Source organism: Doryrhamphus excisus, linkage group LG7 (assembly GCF_037039965.1).
Source record: "Doryrhamphus excisus strain RoL-2023G ecotype Guam linkage group LG7, RoL_Dexc_Guam_v1.1, whole genome shotgun sequence".
In the NCBI taxonomy this organism is placed as follows: domain Eukaryota; kingdom Metazoa; phylum Chordata; class Actinopteri; order Syngnathiformes; family Syngnathidae; genus Doryrhamphus; species Doryrhamphus excisus.
Genome location: NC_136363.1, coordinates 4,032,267 through 4,051,550, shown reverse-complemented (window position 1 = coordinate 4,051,550; position 19,284 = coordinate 4,032,267). Strand labels below are relative to the sequence as shown.

The 19,284-nt window shown below is 33.7% G+C and overlaps 1 protein-coding gene across 2 annotated transcripts in view; it reads left to right on the top strand.

The window, feature by feature from the left end:
- Positions 1–19,284, top strand: part of LOC131101348 (oxysterol-binding protein-related protein 10) — a 69,714-nt gene that overhangs the window by 7,442 nt on the left and 42,988 nt on the right. For both annotated transcript variants that reach the window (XM_058046357.2, XM_058046356.2), the window contains exons 2-5: positions 2,566–2,741; positions 7,536–7,615; positions 9,813–9,881; positions 17,949–18,143. In XM_058046357.2, the coding sequence (XP_057902340.2) occupies positions 2,566–2,741; positions 7,536–7,615; positions 9,813–9,881; positions 17,949–18,143 (520 nt within the window). The remainder of the gene's footprint in view (positions 1–2,565; positions 2,742–7,535; positions 7,616–9,812; positions 9,882–17,948; positions 18,144–19,284) is intronic.

The window sequence follows — 19,284 nt, the reverse complement described above, 5'->3', positions numbered from 1 at the left end:
AACAAAAACGAAAATAGTAATAAAAAAAATCAATAAAAAAATTAAATAAAAAAAAATAAAAATATAAAACAAAAAAACATAAAAAAACCAAAATAAAAAAAAACAACTTAAACTCTATTAGGAAAGCAGGAAGTGAACAAATGTAACAATGACTGATTGTAAAAGTACCAGATGGAGGGGTAGGATTTAATAAGCTTTGCTTCTTCCTACTCCTTTTGGACATGTGGAACTGTGAACTGATTATGGGATGCATTCAATTGTCATCTGATGCATGTTCAAATGAAATAAAACCATTACCATTACCAATTAACATAGCATGTTTTTGGAATGTGGGAGGAAACCGAAGTACAAATAAAAATAAACAAAAAAAAATAGTAATAAAAAAATTAAATTAAAAATATAAAACAACAAAATCACAAAACATAAAAAATGACCAAACAAAAAATAAAATAAAAAAACAACTTAAACTATATTATTATATTATATATATAAATTATAAATATATAATTATAAATATTTAAAATTAAAATCCCTAACCCTAACAAACTTAAATTATATTAGGATTAAAATTAAAAAAACCAACAAACTATATTATGAAAGCAGGAAGTGAACAAATGTAACAGTTACTGATTGTAAAAGTACCAGATGGAGGGGTAGGATTTAATAAGCATAAAAAGTTTCCGTTTGACGCCCCTGAACAACCCGAAGTTTCAATTTTCGCAATTTCAGTTTCCGGTCTTAAAATTGTGATCATTAGTATATCACCAAAGTAATTCCTGTAATTACCCTGTTTTATTTATTTATTTCTTTTTTTAAGGTTTTGCTCCTTATTTGTAAAGGTCAGACATTTAGGTAGCACATATCGTGCGCCTCATAGGTCAGCATTTTCAGCTCTGTTAAAACACGTAAGGCTGAACATACGGCCGGCGGTTTATTATCCAGCATCATCCATCATGTTAAAAGGCTTCACTGATGTTCAGCTGCGATGGCAAGACCGCCTGGAGGGGTCAACAGTAGAAGACCCCCCCCCCGCATTGCTGACTGAACATAGGATTAGACTCTATGGACAGTATCTGACTCAGGCAGATATTCTGCTGCTTTGCTGAGGCAGACATAAATCACGTTGTGTTCTGATAGACTGACAAGACTGTTAATAGGGATCAATTTTTATATGGTGGCAGTTTTCCATATCAGAAGATATTTTATATACAGTCATCCTTTTTGTTTCATGTGATATTTTATATAAAGTAATACTTAGTTTATGCTTTTTCCACTTTTCTGAGCTATGACAATTTTTCCTCATATTGTGAATATTTTTATTTGGATGTTTCTGTTCTCATGTGATATTTTATATGCAGTAATCCTTTGTTTATTTAAAAAAATATTTCTACTTTTTTCAAAACCTGAATCATTTTTTTTTTCATGTGATATTTTATATAAAGTAATACTTAGTTTATTTAAAGTGGACCTATTATGCTTTTTCCGCTTTTCTGACCTACGACAATTTTTCCTCAAATTGTGCATATTTTTATTTGGATGTTTCTGTTTTCATGTGATATTTTATATACAGTAATTGTATGTTTATTTTAAAAAAATATTTCTACTTTTTTCAAAACCCGAATCATTTTTTTTTTCATGTGATATTTTATATAAAGTAATACTTAGTTTATTTAAAGGAGACCTATTATGCTTTTTCAATTTTTCTGACCTATAAATGTAGTTAGAATGTTGTATTCCAGTGTTAAAGTTTCAGATAATGAGGTTTTCACATTTGGAAGTGAACCCTAAAAGAAGTTTGTTATGGCTCAAAACGCTCTGTTTAAGAAGGCGTGGTAAAACTGTTTTTTTGTGACATCACAAAGGGGCGGACTTCCTTATATGGTTCATAGTTTTTTTTTTGCGCAGGAGGCAAAAAGAGGGGATGCAGGCAAATTTTAACAGTTTTCCATATCCACTCTCTCGAGAACAATGATGAGAAATATTCAAGTTGTGCAGTTTGTGATGATGAGAATTTTTATATACTATTTGGCGAAATATCAGAATCAGAATTGGTCTTAACGTTCTAAAAATGTTCATTCATTCATTCATTTTCTACCACTTATCCTCACGAGGGTTGTAGGGGGGTGCTGGAGCCTATCCCAGCTGTCTTCGGGCGAGAGGCTGGGGTACACCCTGGACTGGTGCCACCAGCCAATCACAGGGCTTTGTGGGTTTGGAATGGATCAAAACGCTCTGTTTTAAAAGGCGTGGTAAAACTGTTCTTTTGTGATGTCACAGAGGAGCCGGCTTCCTTATATGGGCGTGTCTGTAGGCAAGATTTACTCTCTGCCGTCCCCCAAACCCTTCCCCAAGGTTAGACGTTATTGTTGTTGTAGAAAACGCTAAAATGCGAGAGGCGGGGTACACCCTGGACTGGTGGCCAGCCAATCACAGGGCACATATAGACAAACAACCATTCACACTCACATTCATACCTACTTAAATTAAATTAAATTATAGATTTTATTGTAATGTAATTCTTGTTTTTCCTGCACTGTTATGTCCTTCTCTGTCTCTTTTTTGCAGATACTTCGTATTAGACCCAGATTTGGGACTGTTGCTGTATTTTGTCAATGAGCAGGGAAGGAGTCAGAAGCCAAGGGGATCCCTCCCCTTGATCGGCGCCACTGTGACCGTGAGTGACGAGGCTCCTCACATGTTCATTGTCAACTCGGCCAATGGGGAGCTGTACAAACTCAGAGGTTAGTTAATTAGTTTGTTTGTGCTCAATAACCTCAGTGTCCTTTTTGTTTAGGAGACACTCAGACACTTATAGACCGTAGACCAATGCATGGGTCCAATTATTCAAGTTTAATTTATGAATTCATATTTAGTTCAATTCCATTCAGTGTTTATCTCAGGTTTATAGTAGAGATGCTTCCGATATTGCCCGACACTTCATTACTGATGCAAATATAGGCAAGAGCTCTTCCCTCAAAACTCATGTCTTGTGATGAACACTGTGCACAAGTACTGCAATATGTAATAGTAATGGTTTTATTTCATTTGAACATGCATCAGATTACAATTGAATGCATCACATAATCAGTTCACAGTTCCACAATTTTAATTTTAATTTTAATTTTAATTTTAATTTTAATTTTAATTTTAATTTTAATTTTAATTTTAATTTTAATTTTAATTTTAATTTTAATTTTAATTTTAATTTTAATTTTAATTTTAATTTTAATTTTAAAACCATTTATACATGGTTTTTAACACTATTAGAGCTTCCTAGACATAAAATAACACCCCTATAGTCACCTTTACCCTCCTATTATTCAATATAGTCGACATAATATATACAGTAGACATCTCATGCTATCAATATTTAGTAATGGTTTTATTTCATTTGAACATGCATCAGATTACAATTGAATGCATCACATAATCAGTTCACAGTTCCACATGTCCAAAAGGAGTAGGAAGAAGCAAAGCTTATTAAATCCTACCCCTCCATCTGGTACTTTTACAATCAGTAACTGTTACATTTGTTCACTTCCTGCTTTCCTAATATAGTTAGTTTTTTTTTAAAAATTTTATTTATTTGAATTTATCCTAATATAAGTTAAGAATTTTAATTTTAATTTTAATTTTAATTTTAATTTTAATTTTAATTTTAATTTTAATTTTAATTTTAATTTTAATTTTAATTTTAATTTTAATTTTAATTTCTGATTGTTTTTTCTTTATTCTTGATTTTTTTACATTTATTTTTCATCTTATTTTGTGTAGAAAAATAAAAATTAAGATATTTGAGAACAGTGGAACGTTTTATCAGAGCTTTTCTTGTAGAACATTGGAACCAAAGTGAAGTTTTTTTAAAATATTTTTGTTTTTAATAAATGCGTTTTTTTTGGGGGGGGGAACCTGATGCGGCCCAGTGTCACCCAGACCCGAGCTCCAGTGGCCCCCCAAGTAAATTGAGTTTGAGACCCCTGGTTTAACATTAGACTACCTGTAAGCAGACAAGGGCTGTTTTTTTCTTTCCCCTTTTGCCTTTTTCGACTGTTACTACAGTCTGTCCCCTTTTACTCTTGGGGGGGGGGATTTCAGAACAAGAACAACTTGGCCTATATTCCCTGAATAACTCAGCGGTTCGTGTGTATCGAGCTAAGGGGAATCAATGATCCCACCGAGGAAAGGTCGGCAAGAGTCTCACGCAGGCCGAATTCTTTCCATTTCCACGGCTTCGCTCGTCATGGGGGGAGCTATCTCGTGGAAAGAGACTAGCGGCCAGAGACAAAAACGAATCTTTGATAGGTCTTATTTTTGCAGCAGATACAAAAGCCGCCATGAAGTATTTTCTCAAACAGCAGGAAACTTAAGTAGCTCACATGTGCAGCGATGAAGATTAGCCAGTGTGTTCGGATCTGGTATTGGTTACCATGGGAACACTCTGAAATCCGAGCATGCAGGGGCAGAGCGGAACCTCCGAGGTTCAGCCACACGAGTCATTTTCCAGTTTTGCGGGCATGTGTATTTTTTTTTTTTTCATGTGGGCTGCCCTTTGTGCCATTTCATTTTATTAATCATGACTCGTCTTATCAGGCACGTCAGCAAAATGAGATGCTCGACCGCTTTAAGCTTACGTTTAACTGATGGTGAGACATAGGCGATCAGCGTAAGCCAAATTCAAATTGTGCCCAACACCTCATTACTGATGCAAATATAGGCAAGAGCTCTTAATTTTAATTTTAATTTTAATTTTAATTTTAATTTTAATTTTAATTTTAATTTTAATTTTAATTTTAATTTTAATTTTAATTTTAATTTTAATTTTAATTTTAATTTTAATTTTAATTTTTAATTTTAAATCTGTTTACAACCTTTTATATGTGGTTTTTTTTTAGAGCTTCCGAGACATAAAATAACACCCCTATAGTCACCTTTACACTCCTATTACTCAATATAGTCGACATAATATATACAGTAGACATCTCATACCATCTCATATCAATATTTGGTAATGGTAATGGTTTTATTTCATTTGAACATGTATCAGATTACAATTGAATGCATCATATAATCAGTTTACAGTTCCACATGTCCAAAAGGAGTAGGAAGAAGCTAAGCTTATTAAATCCTACCCCTCCATCTGGTACTTTTACAATCAGTAACTGTTACATTTGTTCACTTCCTTCTTCCCTAATATAGTTTTTTTAATTTAAATTTTAATTAAAATTTTAATTTAAATTTTAATTAAAATTTTAATATAATTTAATTTTTTTTAATTTGAATATAATTTAAGTTTTTTAATTTTAATCCTGATATAATTTAAGTCTTTTAAATAATGGCTCAAAACGCTCTGTTTGAAAAGGCGTGGTAAAACTGTTCTTTTGTGACATCACAAAGGGACTTCCTTATATGGTTCATAGTTAAGCAGCACTTACCTCAGGGAAATAAATGAAAACAAACCGTTTTGTCAGGAAGCACAAATCAAAGGAAATACAGCTGGAATAGGTGCAGATACTGGAAAATCTAAAAAGGTTTCTACGAGACCACAACTCAATACAGGGTGGAAAAATTAAACACATGTTTACACTTTTTAAACCCGAACGTAAAATACGTATTCATATGTTTTTACAGTTTTTTTTTTTAGTTTTTTTTTTTTTTGCGCAGGAGGCGAAAAGAGGTTATGACGCAAGTGCACAATAAAAGAGGTGGCTTTTCATCCAAATTTGAAAATGTAAAATAGTGCAAAAACAACCTTTTTTTTGTATTGTTTACAGTCACAGAAAAATGATTAAACCACCCTTATTCCTTCAGTTTATTGATGCATTTTAATGCCTGCTAAAACTAAAGGGACTTCCTCACTTCCTTACCTGATCCCTCAGGTAATGATCCTCATGTGGCAAAGTATACTCACCTCTTTTTCTCATGGAGGTTGATTTCCCATCCGTTTCCCTGCGTTAAGAACAAAAACCGTCAAGGGATTCAGGTGCAATAGTGCATAGATATGATTGACACCTCTGTGGCAGGCCGCTGGGTTGTTTGTGTTCTGCTAGGATGCGCTGGATCGTTCTGTTCTCATAAGAGCTTTAGTAAGATGTTGGACAGAAAGGAAAACGACATATTTTATATATGTAAATACTATATGCCGGAACACATGCAAGGATGAAGAGTCTTGAACCAGTCATGATGTGCTATATATATCACTATATTGACACTTACTATGGTACCCATTATGTCATTGAATGCTCATATCACCTTGTACCTTGTATGTGACAAAAAATAAAATTATTAAAAAAAACAATTAAAAAAAAATAATAAATAAAATAGAAAATAAATAAAAATAATAAAAATTAATAAAAAATAATAAAAAATTAAAATAAACACTTCAACTATATTATGAAAGCAGGAAGTGAACAAATCTAACAGTTCATGATTCCAAAAGTACCAGATGGAGGGGTAGGATTTAATAAGCTTTGCTTCTTCCTACTTCTTTTGGACATGTGGAACTGTGAACTGATTATGGGATGCATTCAATTGTAATCTGATGCATGTTCAACTGAAATAAAACCATTACCATTACATGCACAGTAAGAATAGTAGTAATATATAAGGATGTCCGATAATTATTGGTACCTATAAGTATTGCCTTTAGTATTCGGCTATGACTTATTTATTTAAATCGATGAAAACGTGCAACTTTCTTTGGGTTATTTCTGAGACCTATGATGAGAAACACGATAGAATTCATAAATAACTCATAGCAAAACAAGCAGGTGGTGTCCATGTTGTTCTCGCTGCTACATACATAGTCTTTGTCTTCAGTAAATCTGTCAATTGTAAAACGATAAAAACATGCTAGCATTTTTGTGTAGTGATCGGAAAAAAATACTTTTTGTGATTTAACAATACATAAGAATACAGTTGGACTCACGCAATGTATTGATGTACGCAAACCGAGGCAACAATTTTGCAGCAATTTTGGATGTTAACCGAAAAACGCTAACATAAAAAAAACACTAAAATAATCACCCTTATGTTCAGAATTTATAGGAATTTACTTTAAAATTATTACATTTATTGAAAAATTATTAAATATTTTGTACATTTTAGTAAATTGTACCGCATTTCTTTCAATTATTGCTGCTGCAAATTTGTTTAAATAGCATAGTGGAAAATGCTGGAGCCTATCCCAGCTGTCTTCGGGTGAGAGAGAGTACACCCTGGACTGGTGGCCAGCCAATCACAGGGCACATATAGACAAACAACCATTCACACTCACATTCATACCTATGGACAATTTGGAGTCGCTAATTAACCTAGCATGTTTTTGGAATGTGGGCACGCAGGGGGAGAACATGCAAACTCCACACAAAGAGATAACCGAGTGTGGAATTGAACTCGGGTCTCCTAGCTGCGAGACCTGCGTGTTAACCACTCGTCCACCGTGCAGCAATGATTTTGAGATAGTGATTATAAAATAGAATGCATGGATGTGAAGACTTTTTTGTCATTTATCTTTTTGTTACTTTATCTCTTTGCAGCTTCTGACGCCAAAGAGCAGCGGTTTTGGATCACTCAGCTCCAAGCGTGTGCCAGGCGACATTCTGACGGCAGCGCTAAGGTAAAAAAAACAACAACAAAAAAACAGTGCTACAAAAAAAATAACATAGTACTTGTCTTTTTCGAGAAAACCATTTCCATGGAGATTCCTGTCCTGCCTTTTCTGTGTTCTTGTCAGGTCTGGTCAGGTTCATAAGTTGAACAGTTCTCTGGTCACTGCACAGTCACAAATTCCCCAAAGTGCAAATTGAAGTTGCAATGAAACTGAACAGCAATGCTCTATTGCTGTTTTTGTTGCCCTTTTTGCATCTCTTTTACATTTATTAATTCAATATTAAGCCACTTGTCACCTTTTTTTATAAGAATACTACGCAAAGATACAATCATTAAGTTGTGCCATTCAATGAATGAAATATCAATGACATCAATGCACGGTACAACATATTGGAAGCCAAGCGGCATCCCATGAAAACACTTTAGTGAAGGACAGAGTGTCCCTAGTCGCCTTTGAAACGTCCTATGGCTGCTTCATCTTACTGCAACGTCTGCAACAAGCAAAGCGTTCGATTGCTTTAAGTAGAAGATATTGTTATCGTTGTTATTCCATAATACACTTAAAATCTAATGTATGCTCGCTAAAAATAAGTGTGCTTTTCACCTTTTGTGTTGAAGTAGTAATAGTAATAATTAATTATATAATAATTATAAAAATTATAATAATTATAATAATTATAATAATAATTATAATTATTATTGAGTTATTATTTATATTAATTATACTATCAACACATATATACTTTCTTGCTAAATTTTCATTTTATGTATGCTTACTAAAGAAGTGTGCTTTTCACCTATTGTGTTGAAGTAGTAATAGTAATAATTAATTATATAATAATTATAGTAGTTATTATTATTATTATTATTAACACATATATACTTTCTTGCTAATTTTTTTATTTCATGTATGCTTACTAAAAAGAAGTGTGCTTTTCACCTATTGTGTTGAAGTAGTAATAGTAATAATTAATTATATAATAATTATAGTAGTTATTATTATTATTATTATTATTATCAACACATATATACTTGCTAAATTTTTTATTTCATGTATGCTTACTAAAAAGAAGTGTGCTTTTCACCTATTGTGTTGAAGTAGTAATAGTAATAATTTATTATATAATAATTACAGTAGTAATTATTATTATTATATATTAATTATATTATATTAATTCTATAATATTATTATTATCAACACATATATACTTTCTTGCTAATTTTTTTATTTCATGTATGCTTACTAAAAAGAAGTGTGCTTTTCACCTATTGTGTTGAAGTAGTAATAATTTATTATATAATAATTACAGTAGTAATTATTATTATATATTAATTATATTATATTAATTCTATAATATTATTATTATCAACACATATATACTTTCTCGCAAAATTTTCATTTCATGTATGCTTACTAAAAAGAAGTGTGCTTTTCACCTATTGTGTTGAAGTAGTAATAGTAATAATTAATTATATAATAATTACAGTAGTAATAATTATACTATATTAATTATATTATTATTATCAACACATATATATACTTTCTTGCTAAATTCTCAGCTTTTTTTGGTGTTATTTTCTTTTTAAATTGTATTATTCAAATGTGCTGTGGATCGCTGCGGACCACAAATGGCCCCTGGGGCATGCCTTGGACACCCTTGATTTAATGGAAAAAGTGACTAGACTGAGTTTTTTCAAGAGTGTCCAAAACATGGCCCATATTGTCCGATATTGATTTTTCTGCGGAAAACCGATATGCCGATATTCTCCAACTCTTATTTAACTTATTAAAATGAAATAAACCATGGAAGTTGCCAGATATCATCTCTCTCAGTTATTAATGTTATCATCATTATATCTGTCCAAACAAATACCAGGCATTAAAATGTATCAGGCATTAAAGTGAAGAAACAAGTGTGGTCTAATAATTTTTTTTAACTGCAGGTAAGTTTCAGGAAAATAACAGTTTCCGACTAAAATTGGAGAAAAACAGTTTTTTTTTTATTAAAAGATACATTTAAAGCATAATTTTCACTAAACACCAACATAAAAACATACTGGGTTGTATTACATTAAACCTCACCTCTCGCCCCAACACAGCTGGGATAGGCTCCAGCTAAGATAATAATGCCTCTTTGCAGTTACTCAAAATCATGTTTTTCTATACTCATCTTAATGTTTGTTGTTTTGTCTGTGGTTATTAGGTGAGGAAACTGAAGGGCTCAGATGAACACCTGAGTGTAGAAGAAGCAGGAGGAGGGCAAGACGTTATGGTGAGTCATCATAAACTGTTAAATCAGTTTTAACCCATAAAAATGGCCACAAGGTGGCGGAAAGCATGGCTCATTCATTCATTCATTTTTGTTGTTGTTATATATTTTTTCATAGTATCGCTGCTTTGCCATTTTTTTTTTTTTGCTTTTTCAAAAAGAGGTGATGATGCAACCGCACACTAATAGATGTCACTTTTAGAGCAGTTTTAAGCCATAAAAATGTCCACAAGGTGGCAGAAGTGCGTTCGATAAGAATGTAAATAACATACTTGACAGAAAGGAGGAAGTGGAAGAACGTGGAGGAGTGTAGTGTGCAGAAGGTTGCGTATTGTAGGGACATTTGAACACATTCGAACACACGTGTGAACACACCTACTACAGTTGAAATTGTAACTTCATAGTGTCATATTTGTAAATAAAATTATTATTTTAATGTAATACAACCCAGTATTTGTTTATGTTGGTGTTTAGTAAAAATTATGCTTTAAATGTATCTTTTAACAAAAAAAATCTTTTTCTCCCATTTTAGTCGGAAACTGATATTTTCCTGAAACTTACCTGCAGTTAAAAAAATTATTAGACCACACTTGTGTCTTCACTGATACATTTTAATGCCTGGTATATTATGCTTTAAATGTATCTTTTAACAAAAAAAATATTTTTCTCCCATTTTAGTCGGAAACTGATATTTTCCTGAAACTTACCTGCAGTTAAAAAAATTATTAGACCACACTTGTGTCTTCACTGATACATTTTAATGCCTGGTATATTATGCTTTAAATGTATCTTTTAACAAAAAAAATATTTTTCTCCCATTTTAGTCGGAAACTGATATTTTCCTGAAACTTACCTGCAGTTAAAAAAATTATTAGACCACACTTGTGTCTTCACTGATACATTTTAATGCCTGGTATATTATGCTTTAAATGTATCTTTTAACAAAAAAAATCTTTTTCTCCCATTTTAGTCGGAAACTGATATTTTCCTGAAACTTACCTGCAGTTAAAAAAATTATTAGACCACACTTGTGTCTTCACTGATACATTTTAATGCCTGGTATATGTTTGGACAGATATAATGATGATAACATAAATAACTTAAGAGATGATATCTGGTAACTTCCATGGTTTATTTAATTTTTTTCAAAACCCCATATTCTTACATGAATAAGAATTTTTGATAGGTTCCATGTTTGTATAGCCATAAAACACAATATTCTGTATGTCTTGAAAGATGGTCGCCATCATGACAGCACCCAGCGGAGGGTGTGGTTAGTTTCTGATGACATAACAAGCTCCAAGGTAGGCATGGAAATATGTACAAATGCAAATATTGTACTTAATTTACTTAAGTAACCTTTTCTCAATGTTATAATTGCAAACAAATCCAATAAATTTGACTAGATTTTGCAATGACTTACACCCTGGTACACTGGTGGCCAGCCAATCACAGGGCACATATAGACAAACAACCATTCACACTCACATTCATACCTATGGACAATAATTTGGAGTCGCTAATTAACCTAGCATGTTTTTTTTTTTGGAATGTGGGAAGAAAAACGGAAAAAAACCCACGCATGCAAATTCCACATATAGATGGCCGAGGCTGGAATTGAACCCTGTGAGGTCTGTGCGCTAACCACTCGACCACCGTGCAGCCCGGCATGGCTCATTTGCATGTTAAAAACACACTGAATAGCAAAGAGGCAGTGTAGTTCAAAATATCAAAACTATAACAAGTTCATGGTGTTATAATTGTAAATAAATTGTTATTTTGATGTAAAACAACCCTTTTTTGTGTTGTTTAGTCGGTTATATAGGTACCTATGTTCTACTGCTGATACTAAGGAACAGAAAAAGGTTGTTTTTTGATAAATGACGGGAGTCTAATCTTGTTGAATTTTGAAAAATGGCTCGGATTATATGAGTTAATTATGAAAAAAGTCAGTTAATTACTTTTCAGTTCAACTTGCTTGTCAAAAATGTACATAAACATTCATTCATTCATTCATTTTCTACCGCTTTTCCTCACAAGGGTCGCTGGGGGGGGGGGGGTGCTGGAGCCTATCCCAGCTGTCTTTTGGGCAAGAGGCGGGGTACACCCTGGTACACTGGTGGCCAGCCAATCACAGGGCACATATAGACAAACAACCATTCACACTCACATTCATACCTATGGACAATTTGGAGTCGCTAATCTTGTTGAATTTTGAAAAATGGCTTGGATTGAATGAGTTAATTATGAAAAAAAATCAGTTAATTACTTTTCAAAAGTTCGACTTTGCTTGTCAAAAATGTACATAAACATAAAAATTTATTTATTTTTTTCAACAAATCGGTAAAAGATCAATAACCCTATGCCTGGAAGAACTTGTTATGGTACCACATAACATATACTACCATTGGTCAAACATTAAAGAAAATTTGTTATCCACAGCAATATCATATAAATTCATAATGGCTGTAACTTTCAATCAGTCTTTGCAGGACTTTGTCCGACGTAACTGTCGTGTTTTCAGCCATAGCACTTACCAACCACACTATGGTTGCTGGTTGCAGAACTCAACTATGTGCACTCTCTTCCTGACATAAAGGGGAGGAGTCATGTCATGTTGTGGACTTTGAGTTGAGCTGCTAGAATAAAGCAAACACAGCAGTATTTGCTTACTTGTCGCCTTTCTTGAATGACATTGTGTGGGTAAAAGTTGAACACATTAGACTTGACTATTCACCATCTTTTACAGGCATTCTTGACTATTTATGTCTAATAATATAATATAATATAACTATTATGTCTAATGAGGGTGGAATTAATGATCCTTGTGTTGCAAAAAGTGACGGTTCAGCAGATTGTTAGTTTGTTCATTTATGAATATATATATGTTGGACATTAAGGCTGCACGGTGGAGGAGTGGTTAGCACACAGACATCACAGCTTAGCAGACCAGGGTTCAATTCCACCCTTCAGCCATCTCTGTGTGGAGTTTGCGTGTTCTCCACCGTGCATGCGTGGGTTTTCTCCGGGTACTCCGGTTTCCTCCCACATTCCAAAAACATGCTAGGTTAATTGGCGACTCCAAATTGTCCATAGGTATGAATGAGTGTGAATTGTTGTTTGTCTATATGTGCCCTGTGATTGGGTGGCCACCAGTCCAGGGTGTACCCCGCCTCACGCCCGAAGACAGCTGGGATAGGCTCCAGCACCCCCTGCGACCTTTGTGAGGAAAAGCGGTAGAAAATGAATGAATGAATGGTTGCAAAAAACACTAAACTCATCACACAGTAACTTAACACCTACCTAAAAATATACAAAGAAGTACCAATATGAGTTTTTGAAGTTTCCCATTGTGTCTGAGCAAAGCAGTTCATTGGAGGACATGCGGCATAGAAAGTGGTTAGTGCGCAGGCCACACAGCTTGGAGACCAGAGTTCAATTCCACTCTCTGCCATCTCTGCGTGGAGTTTGCATGTTCTCCCCGTGCATGCGTGGGTTTTCTCTGGGTACTCCGGTTTCCTCACACATTCTGAAAACATGTCTATTATAGAAAACATGTCTATGTCTATTAGTTTATTTAGCCATGTTTATGCTTGCAAAAAAACACTAAACTCATCACACAGTAACTTAACACTCCAAAGGTGTACCTAAAAATATACAAAGAAGTACCAATATGAGTTTTTGAAGTTCCCCATTCTGCATTGTGTCTGAGCAAAGCAGTTCATTGGAGGACATGCGGCATAGAAAGTGGTTACTGTGCAGGCCACACAGCTTGGAGACCCGAGTTCAATTCCACTCTCTGTGTGGAGTTTACATGTTCTCCCCGTGCATGCGTGGGTTTTCTCAGGGTACTCCGGTTTCCTCCCACATTCCAAAAACATGCTAGGTTAATTAGCGACTCCAAATTGTCCATAGGTATGAATGTGAGTGTGAATGGTTGTTTGTCTATATGTGCCCTGTGATTGGCTGGCCGACCAGTCCAGGGTGTACCCCGCCTCCACGTTCTTCCACTTCCTCCTTTCTGTCAAGTATGTTATTTGCATTCTTATCGAACGCACTTCTGCCACCTTGTGGACATTAAAAACTGCTCTACAAGTGACATCTATTAGTGTGCGGTTGCATCATCACCTTTTTTTGAAAAAGCAAAAAAAAATATAAAGACCTATAAATGCAAATTCGGGATTGATGTTGTGTTGTGATTGCAGAATAATTTGATACAATGAAAAATGGCAGAGCAGGGATACTATGAAAAAATATATAACAATAACAAAAATGCACCACAACAATATGAAAACCTTGTATTGTATTGAAAGGGAAGACATGTCACTTCGTCCTTCTTCAGTCTCGGCTTGTTTTTCAGGAGGGAAAAAAAATGTGCCATCATTGGATTGCACATATAACACAGGGAAATATGACTTTGAATGTTATTTTGCATAGCAAAAAATAGCTAAATATTTTGGCGCCATGAACACACCTGCATCTCTGGCCCAATTTCTTCAATCGCTGCCCTCCTTTCGCTCCTGACACATTCTTGAGTCCAACACCTTCCTTCCATTTCCACTTTAATGAAATGCTCGCGGCTCTGACTAAACCTCAATTCTTAATGCGGTTCCTCCCCTGCTTACTCGGAGATTGTGGCTTAGCTTTTGCACAATGCCACCAGTGTTCTCCACTGTAAGCTCATTATCGGCGCATTTTCCACCAGGATAGCCTGGCGGACGCGGGTTCGATTTAGTCGAGAAATGTCTCACCTTTTTTTTGTTTTGGTTTGCATTGCATTCACACTGTACTACTCATGGGGAAAACCATATATACCTCAGTTAGTGTACGCTCCGGTTATAGTGTTTTGCTCTTAACGTCAAAAATGTACCCGAGAATTTTGCATCTGTTTGTATTCACTTAGGGTACGTTTTGGTTAGAGTCCGACCTTATGGAATGGGTTAATGATGCAAACCACTCTCTTCAAAAAAGTAAAACAATTCCAAATGCACAGAAATTCTGACAAAATTAACATTTTTTTAAACAATTTTTTTGGCTTTCTAGAACATCGTATTAATTGGATTGATTTCATTTCTTATGATTCAGTTAGGGTACGTTTTGGTTAGAGTCCGACCTTCTGGAACAGGATAATGATGCAAACCACCATCTTCAAAAACGTAACACAATTCCAAATGCACAGAAATTCTGACAAAATTAAAATTTTTTAAAGCATTTTTTTTGGCTTTCTGGAACATAGTATTAATTGGATTGATTTCATTTCTTATGATTCAGTTAGGGTACGTTTTGGTTAGAGTCCGACCTTCTGGAACAGGATAATGATGCAAACCACCCTCTTCAAAAACATTAAACAATTCCAAATGCACAGAAATTCTGACAAAATTAACATTTTTTTAAGCATTTTTTTGGCTTTCTTGAACATAGTATTAATTGGATTGATTTCATTTCTTATGATTCAGTTAGGGTACGTTTTGGTTAGAGTCCGACCTTCTGGTACAGGTTAATGATGCAAACCACTCTCTTCAAAAAAGTAAAACAATTCCAAATGCACAGAAATTCTGACAAAATTAACATTTTTTTAAGCATTTTTTTTGGCTTTCTGGAACATAGTATTAATTGGATTGATTTCATTTCTTATGATCCAGTTGGGGTACGTTTTGGTTAGAGTTCGACCTTCTGGAACAGGTTAATGACGCAAACCACTCTCTTCAAAAAAGTAAAACAATACCAAATGCACAGAAATTCTGACAAAATGAACATTGATCTTACTTTTACGTTAATTAATACACAACAAGATCAAAAATTTTTTTGGCTTTCTGAAACATAGTATTAATTGGATTGATTTCATTTCTTATGATTCAGTTAGGGTACGTTTTGGTTAGAGTCCGACCTTCTGGAACAGGTTAATGATGCAAACGACCCTCTTCAAAAACGTAAAACAATTCCAAATGCACAGAATTTTTTTTTTGGCTTAAGACACAACGAGATCAAAAATTTTTTTGGCTTTCTGGAACATAGTATTTTGGCTTTGATATTGGCACTCCGATACAAGCAGTCGATTCCACCCTCTTCAAAAACGTAAAGCAATTCCAAATTCAGTTTTGGTTAGAGTCCAACCTTCTGGAACAGGTTAATGATGCAAACCAAGGTTTTACTGTATGGGTACTTTTTTTTTAATTTTTTACAAATGACATGTAAATTTTGCCTGGATTCTCATAAACTCGGTTATCATCGCATGTAACCAACTGTTTCGCATGTGGGTTCTTATGGTATGTATCTTATGGTTTGGTACTACTCCCACCAAATCTCACTATACTTGGTTCCCACAATACTAGAAGATACTGTAAGACTCATTTATTTGGCAAACAAAAAAAAATGAGAAAGAGCCACAAACTAGTCCGTTTCCCCACGTGTATCATTCTGTGGACTGTAGTGGCCAAACAATGAATCCCACACGTTGGTGACTCAGTCTTGTTGTGTTATTATTAATACACAGTGGGAATCTCATTTCTTTATTACAAAACGTGTCTGGAGGCCGCTTCTTTCTGCGATCTGTGCTCTGTTGTTTATTTCATATATTTAATTTTACCAGCGCGGTAGCCAGACCCGGCTTATCGTGGTGCAGATCCTTGTCTGGTGCCTTGTTTACCTGCTGTCCTTTTTATACTTCACTGGTGAGGAAAGGCAGACTGCTAAGGAAAGTCACAGCGGTGTCGCATAGGATATATCAAAATTAAGAATATGTACAGTGGTATGAAAAAGTATCTGAACCTTTTGGAATTTCTCACATTTCTGCATAAAATCACCATCAAATGTGATCTGATCTTTGTCAAAATCACACAGATGAAAAAACAGTGTCTGGCCTATTATTAGTCTTTAAACTGTTTTCTTGTCCTAAATCAAGCATTTACAACCATAAAAAATGTTCTCATTGAACTAACATACAGTTGTAGGCAATACAAAATGCTGATGAACTGTACAACACTGGCCACTAGGTGTCACTAGTAACATGCATCAGACTTCAACGTTAATTACAGGCACAATAATAGTTATCATAATCATAACAATAACACAGATTACTGTTGTGGACTACAGCATAAACTCGACTGTCCACACGTCCGGAAGACATTTATTGAAACACAATTACAATTGTGCTATATATATCACTATCACTATATCACTATATTGACAGTTACTATGGTATTTACTGTAAAGTAATTACAAGGTAATTACAGTAGGGTAATTACAAGGTAATTACAGTAAGGTAATTACAGTATGGTAATTACGGTTTCAGTTACATTACAGTTTCAATTAAGATTACAATTTCAACTACAATTACAGGTTAAATTACAATGTCAATTACAATCGCAGTTTCAATTGCAATTTCAATTACAATCACAGTTTCAATTACAATTGCCGTTTCAATTGCAATTTCAATTACAGTTTCAGTTTCAATTACAATTACAGTTTCAATTGCAATTTCAATTACAGTCACAGTTTCAATTACAATTGCCGTTTCAATTGCAATTTCAATTACAGTTTCAGTTTCAGTTTCAATTACAATTACAGTTTCAATTGCAATTTCAATTAGTTTCAATTACAATTCCAGTTTCAGTTACATTTGCAGTTTCACGTACAATTTCAATTACAATTGCAATTTTAATTACAATTTCAATTTCAATTACAATTGCAATTTTAATTACAATTTCAATTACAATTGCAATTTCAATTACATTTGCAGTTTCAATTACAATTACATTTGCCGTTTCAGTTACAATTTCAATTGCAATTCCAATTTCAATTACAATTCCAGTTTCAATTACATTTGCAGTTTCAATTACAATTACATTTGCCGTTTCAATTACAATTTCAATTGCAATTCCAGTTTCAATTACAATTGCAGTTTCACTTACAGTTTCAATTACAATTACCATTTCAGTTGAAATTACAGTTGAAATTGATGCAACTGATGCATGTTCAAATGAAATTCAACCATTAACATTACCGTTACCAGAAACCACATATAAATTGCACATTGTTAATACTTATTTTTTTTAACCTCTCCTTCCATAGGGGTCATCCCTAGGTCGCAACCGTAGCTTCTCCCTCCTCCCCCACCTCACTCCATCTTCATCACCGGCTTCTCAGAGGCAACTGGGCCATACGGCCTCGCCCGCTAACATTGTGACCATAACGCACCACAAGTCCCCGGCTGCAGCGAGACGGGCCAAGAATCAGTCACCGGGACAGCTCCATGAGGTCAAAGAGGTAGGTTTTTATTGACCCTTGACCCTTATTATTTATTATTATTTTAATATTAATAGACATATTACACTACACTACTTTATATCAAATCTCAGGTGTGGGTGTTTTGTTCTGATATCTTAGCATACATTTGACTTACACTGGATTAGTGTTACCATATTTAGATATATAGATTCCTTTATTTCATCATTGCAACGAAATGTTGTTGACTGGCTCCCGTATAATAATATATAATAATAATAATGTGGAGAATAAATAGATGTCATCATCATATATGATATCAAACATGAACAACAATGTTCAGTGTAAACAGTAAATTGCACAAATAGTTAAAATAATTTTGGATAAATAATAATAATAAATTAAATAATGAATTATTTGATTAATAATATAATTAATTAATACATTATGTAATTAATAATATAATTGATTTAATTAAATAATAATAATAAAGTAATAATGAATTATTTGATTAATAATATGATTAATACATTAATTAATAAATAATTAATTATTGGAATTAATAAATAATTGATTTAATTAAATAATAATAATAAAGTAATAATGAATTATTTGATTAATTATATAATTAATACATTATGTAATTAATAATATAATTGATTTAATTAAATAATAATAATAAAGTGATAAAAAAAATTTGCGTGTGCAGTCTGTAATTGTAATTGAAACTGTAATAGAAACTATTTGTAATTTCAACTGTAATTGAAACTGTAATTTTAACTGTAAACAATATGTGGTATTCTACAGTGCTCACTAAAAACCAAAAAGTAGTAAGTAAAACTAAACTAAACTAAAGTAAAACTAAAAGTAGTGTAATATTCTGTGAGACACACAAGCACCAGCTTGCTACCTGCCACTTACTCTCCTTTGTATACACCTCATTCCGAAAGAAAAGTGCCAATACCAATAAGTACGAATCAGCTCAAAAAGGAATCTGAAGCCATAAAGGGAATATCACAAACTACAAAAGGGCTGACGTAGTAACAAGCACCAGAGGAGTGTTTGTTTTACTTAATGAGTACACCATATGCTCAGTCGGCACTCAGACTGGATAGCAGGTTGACTTGAAGAGGGAAAGGGGGGGACGGACGGACTATGAGAGAGGAGGATTCTCCATTCATTG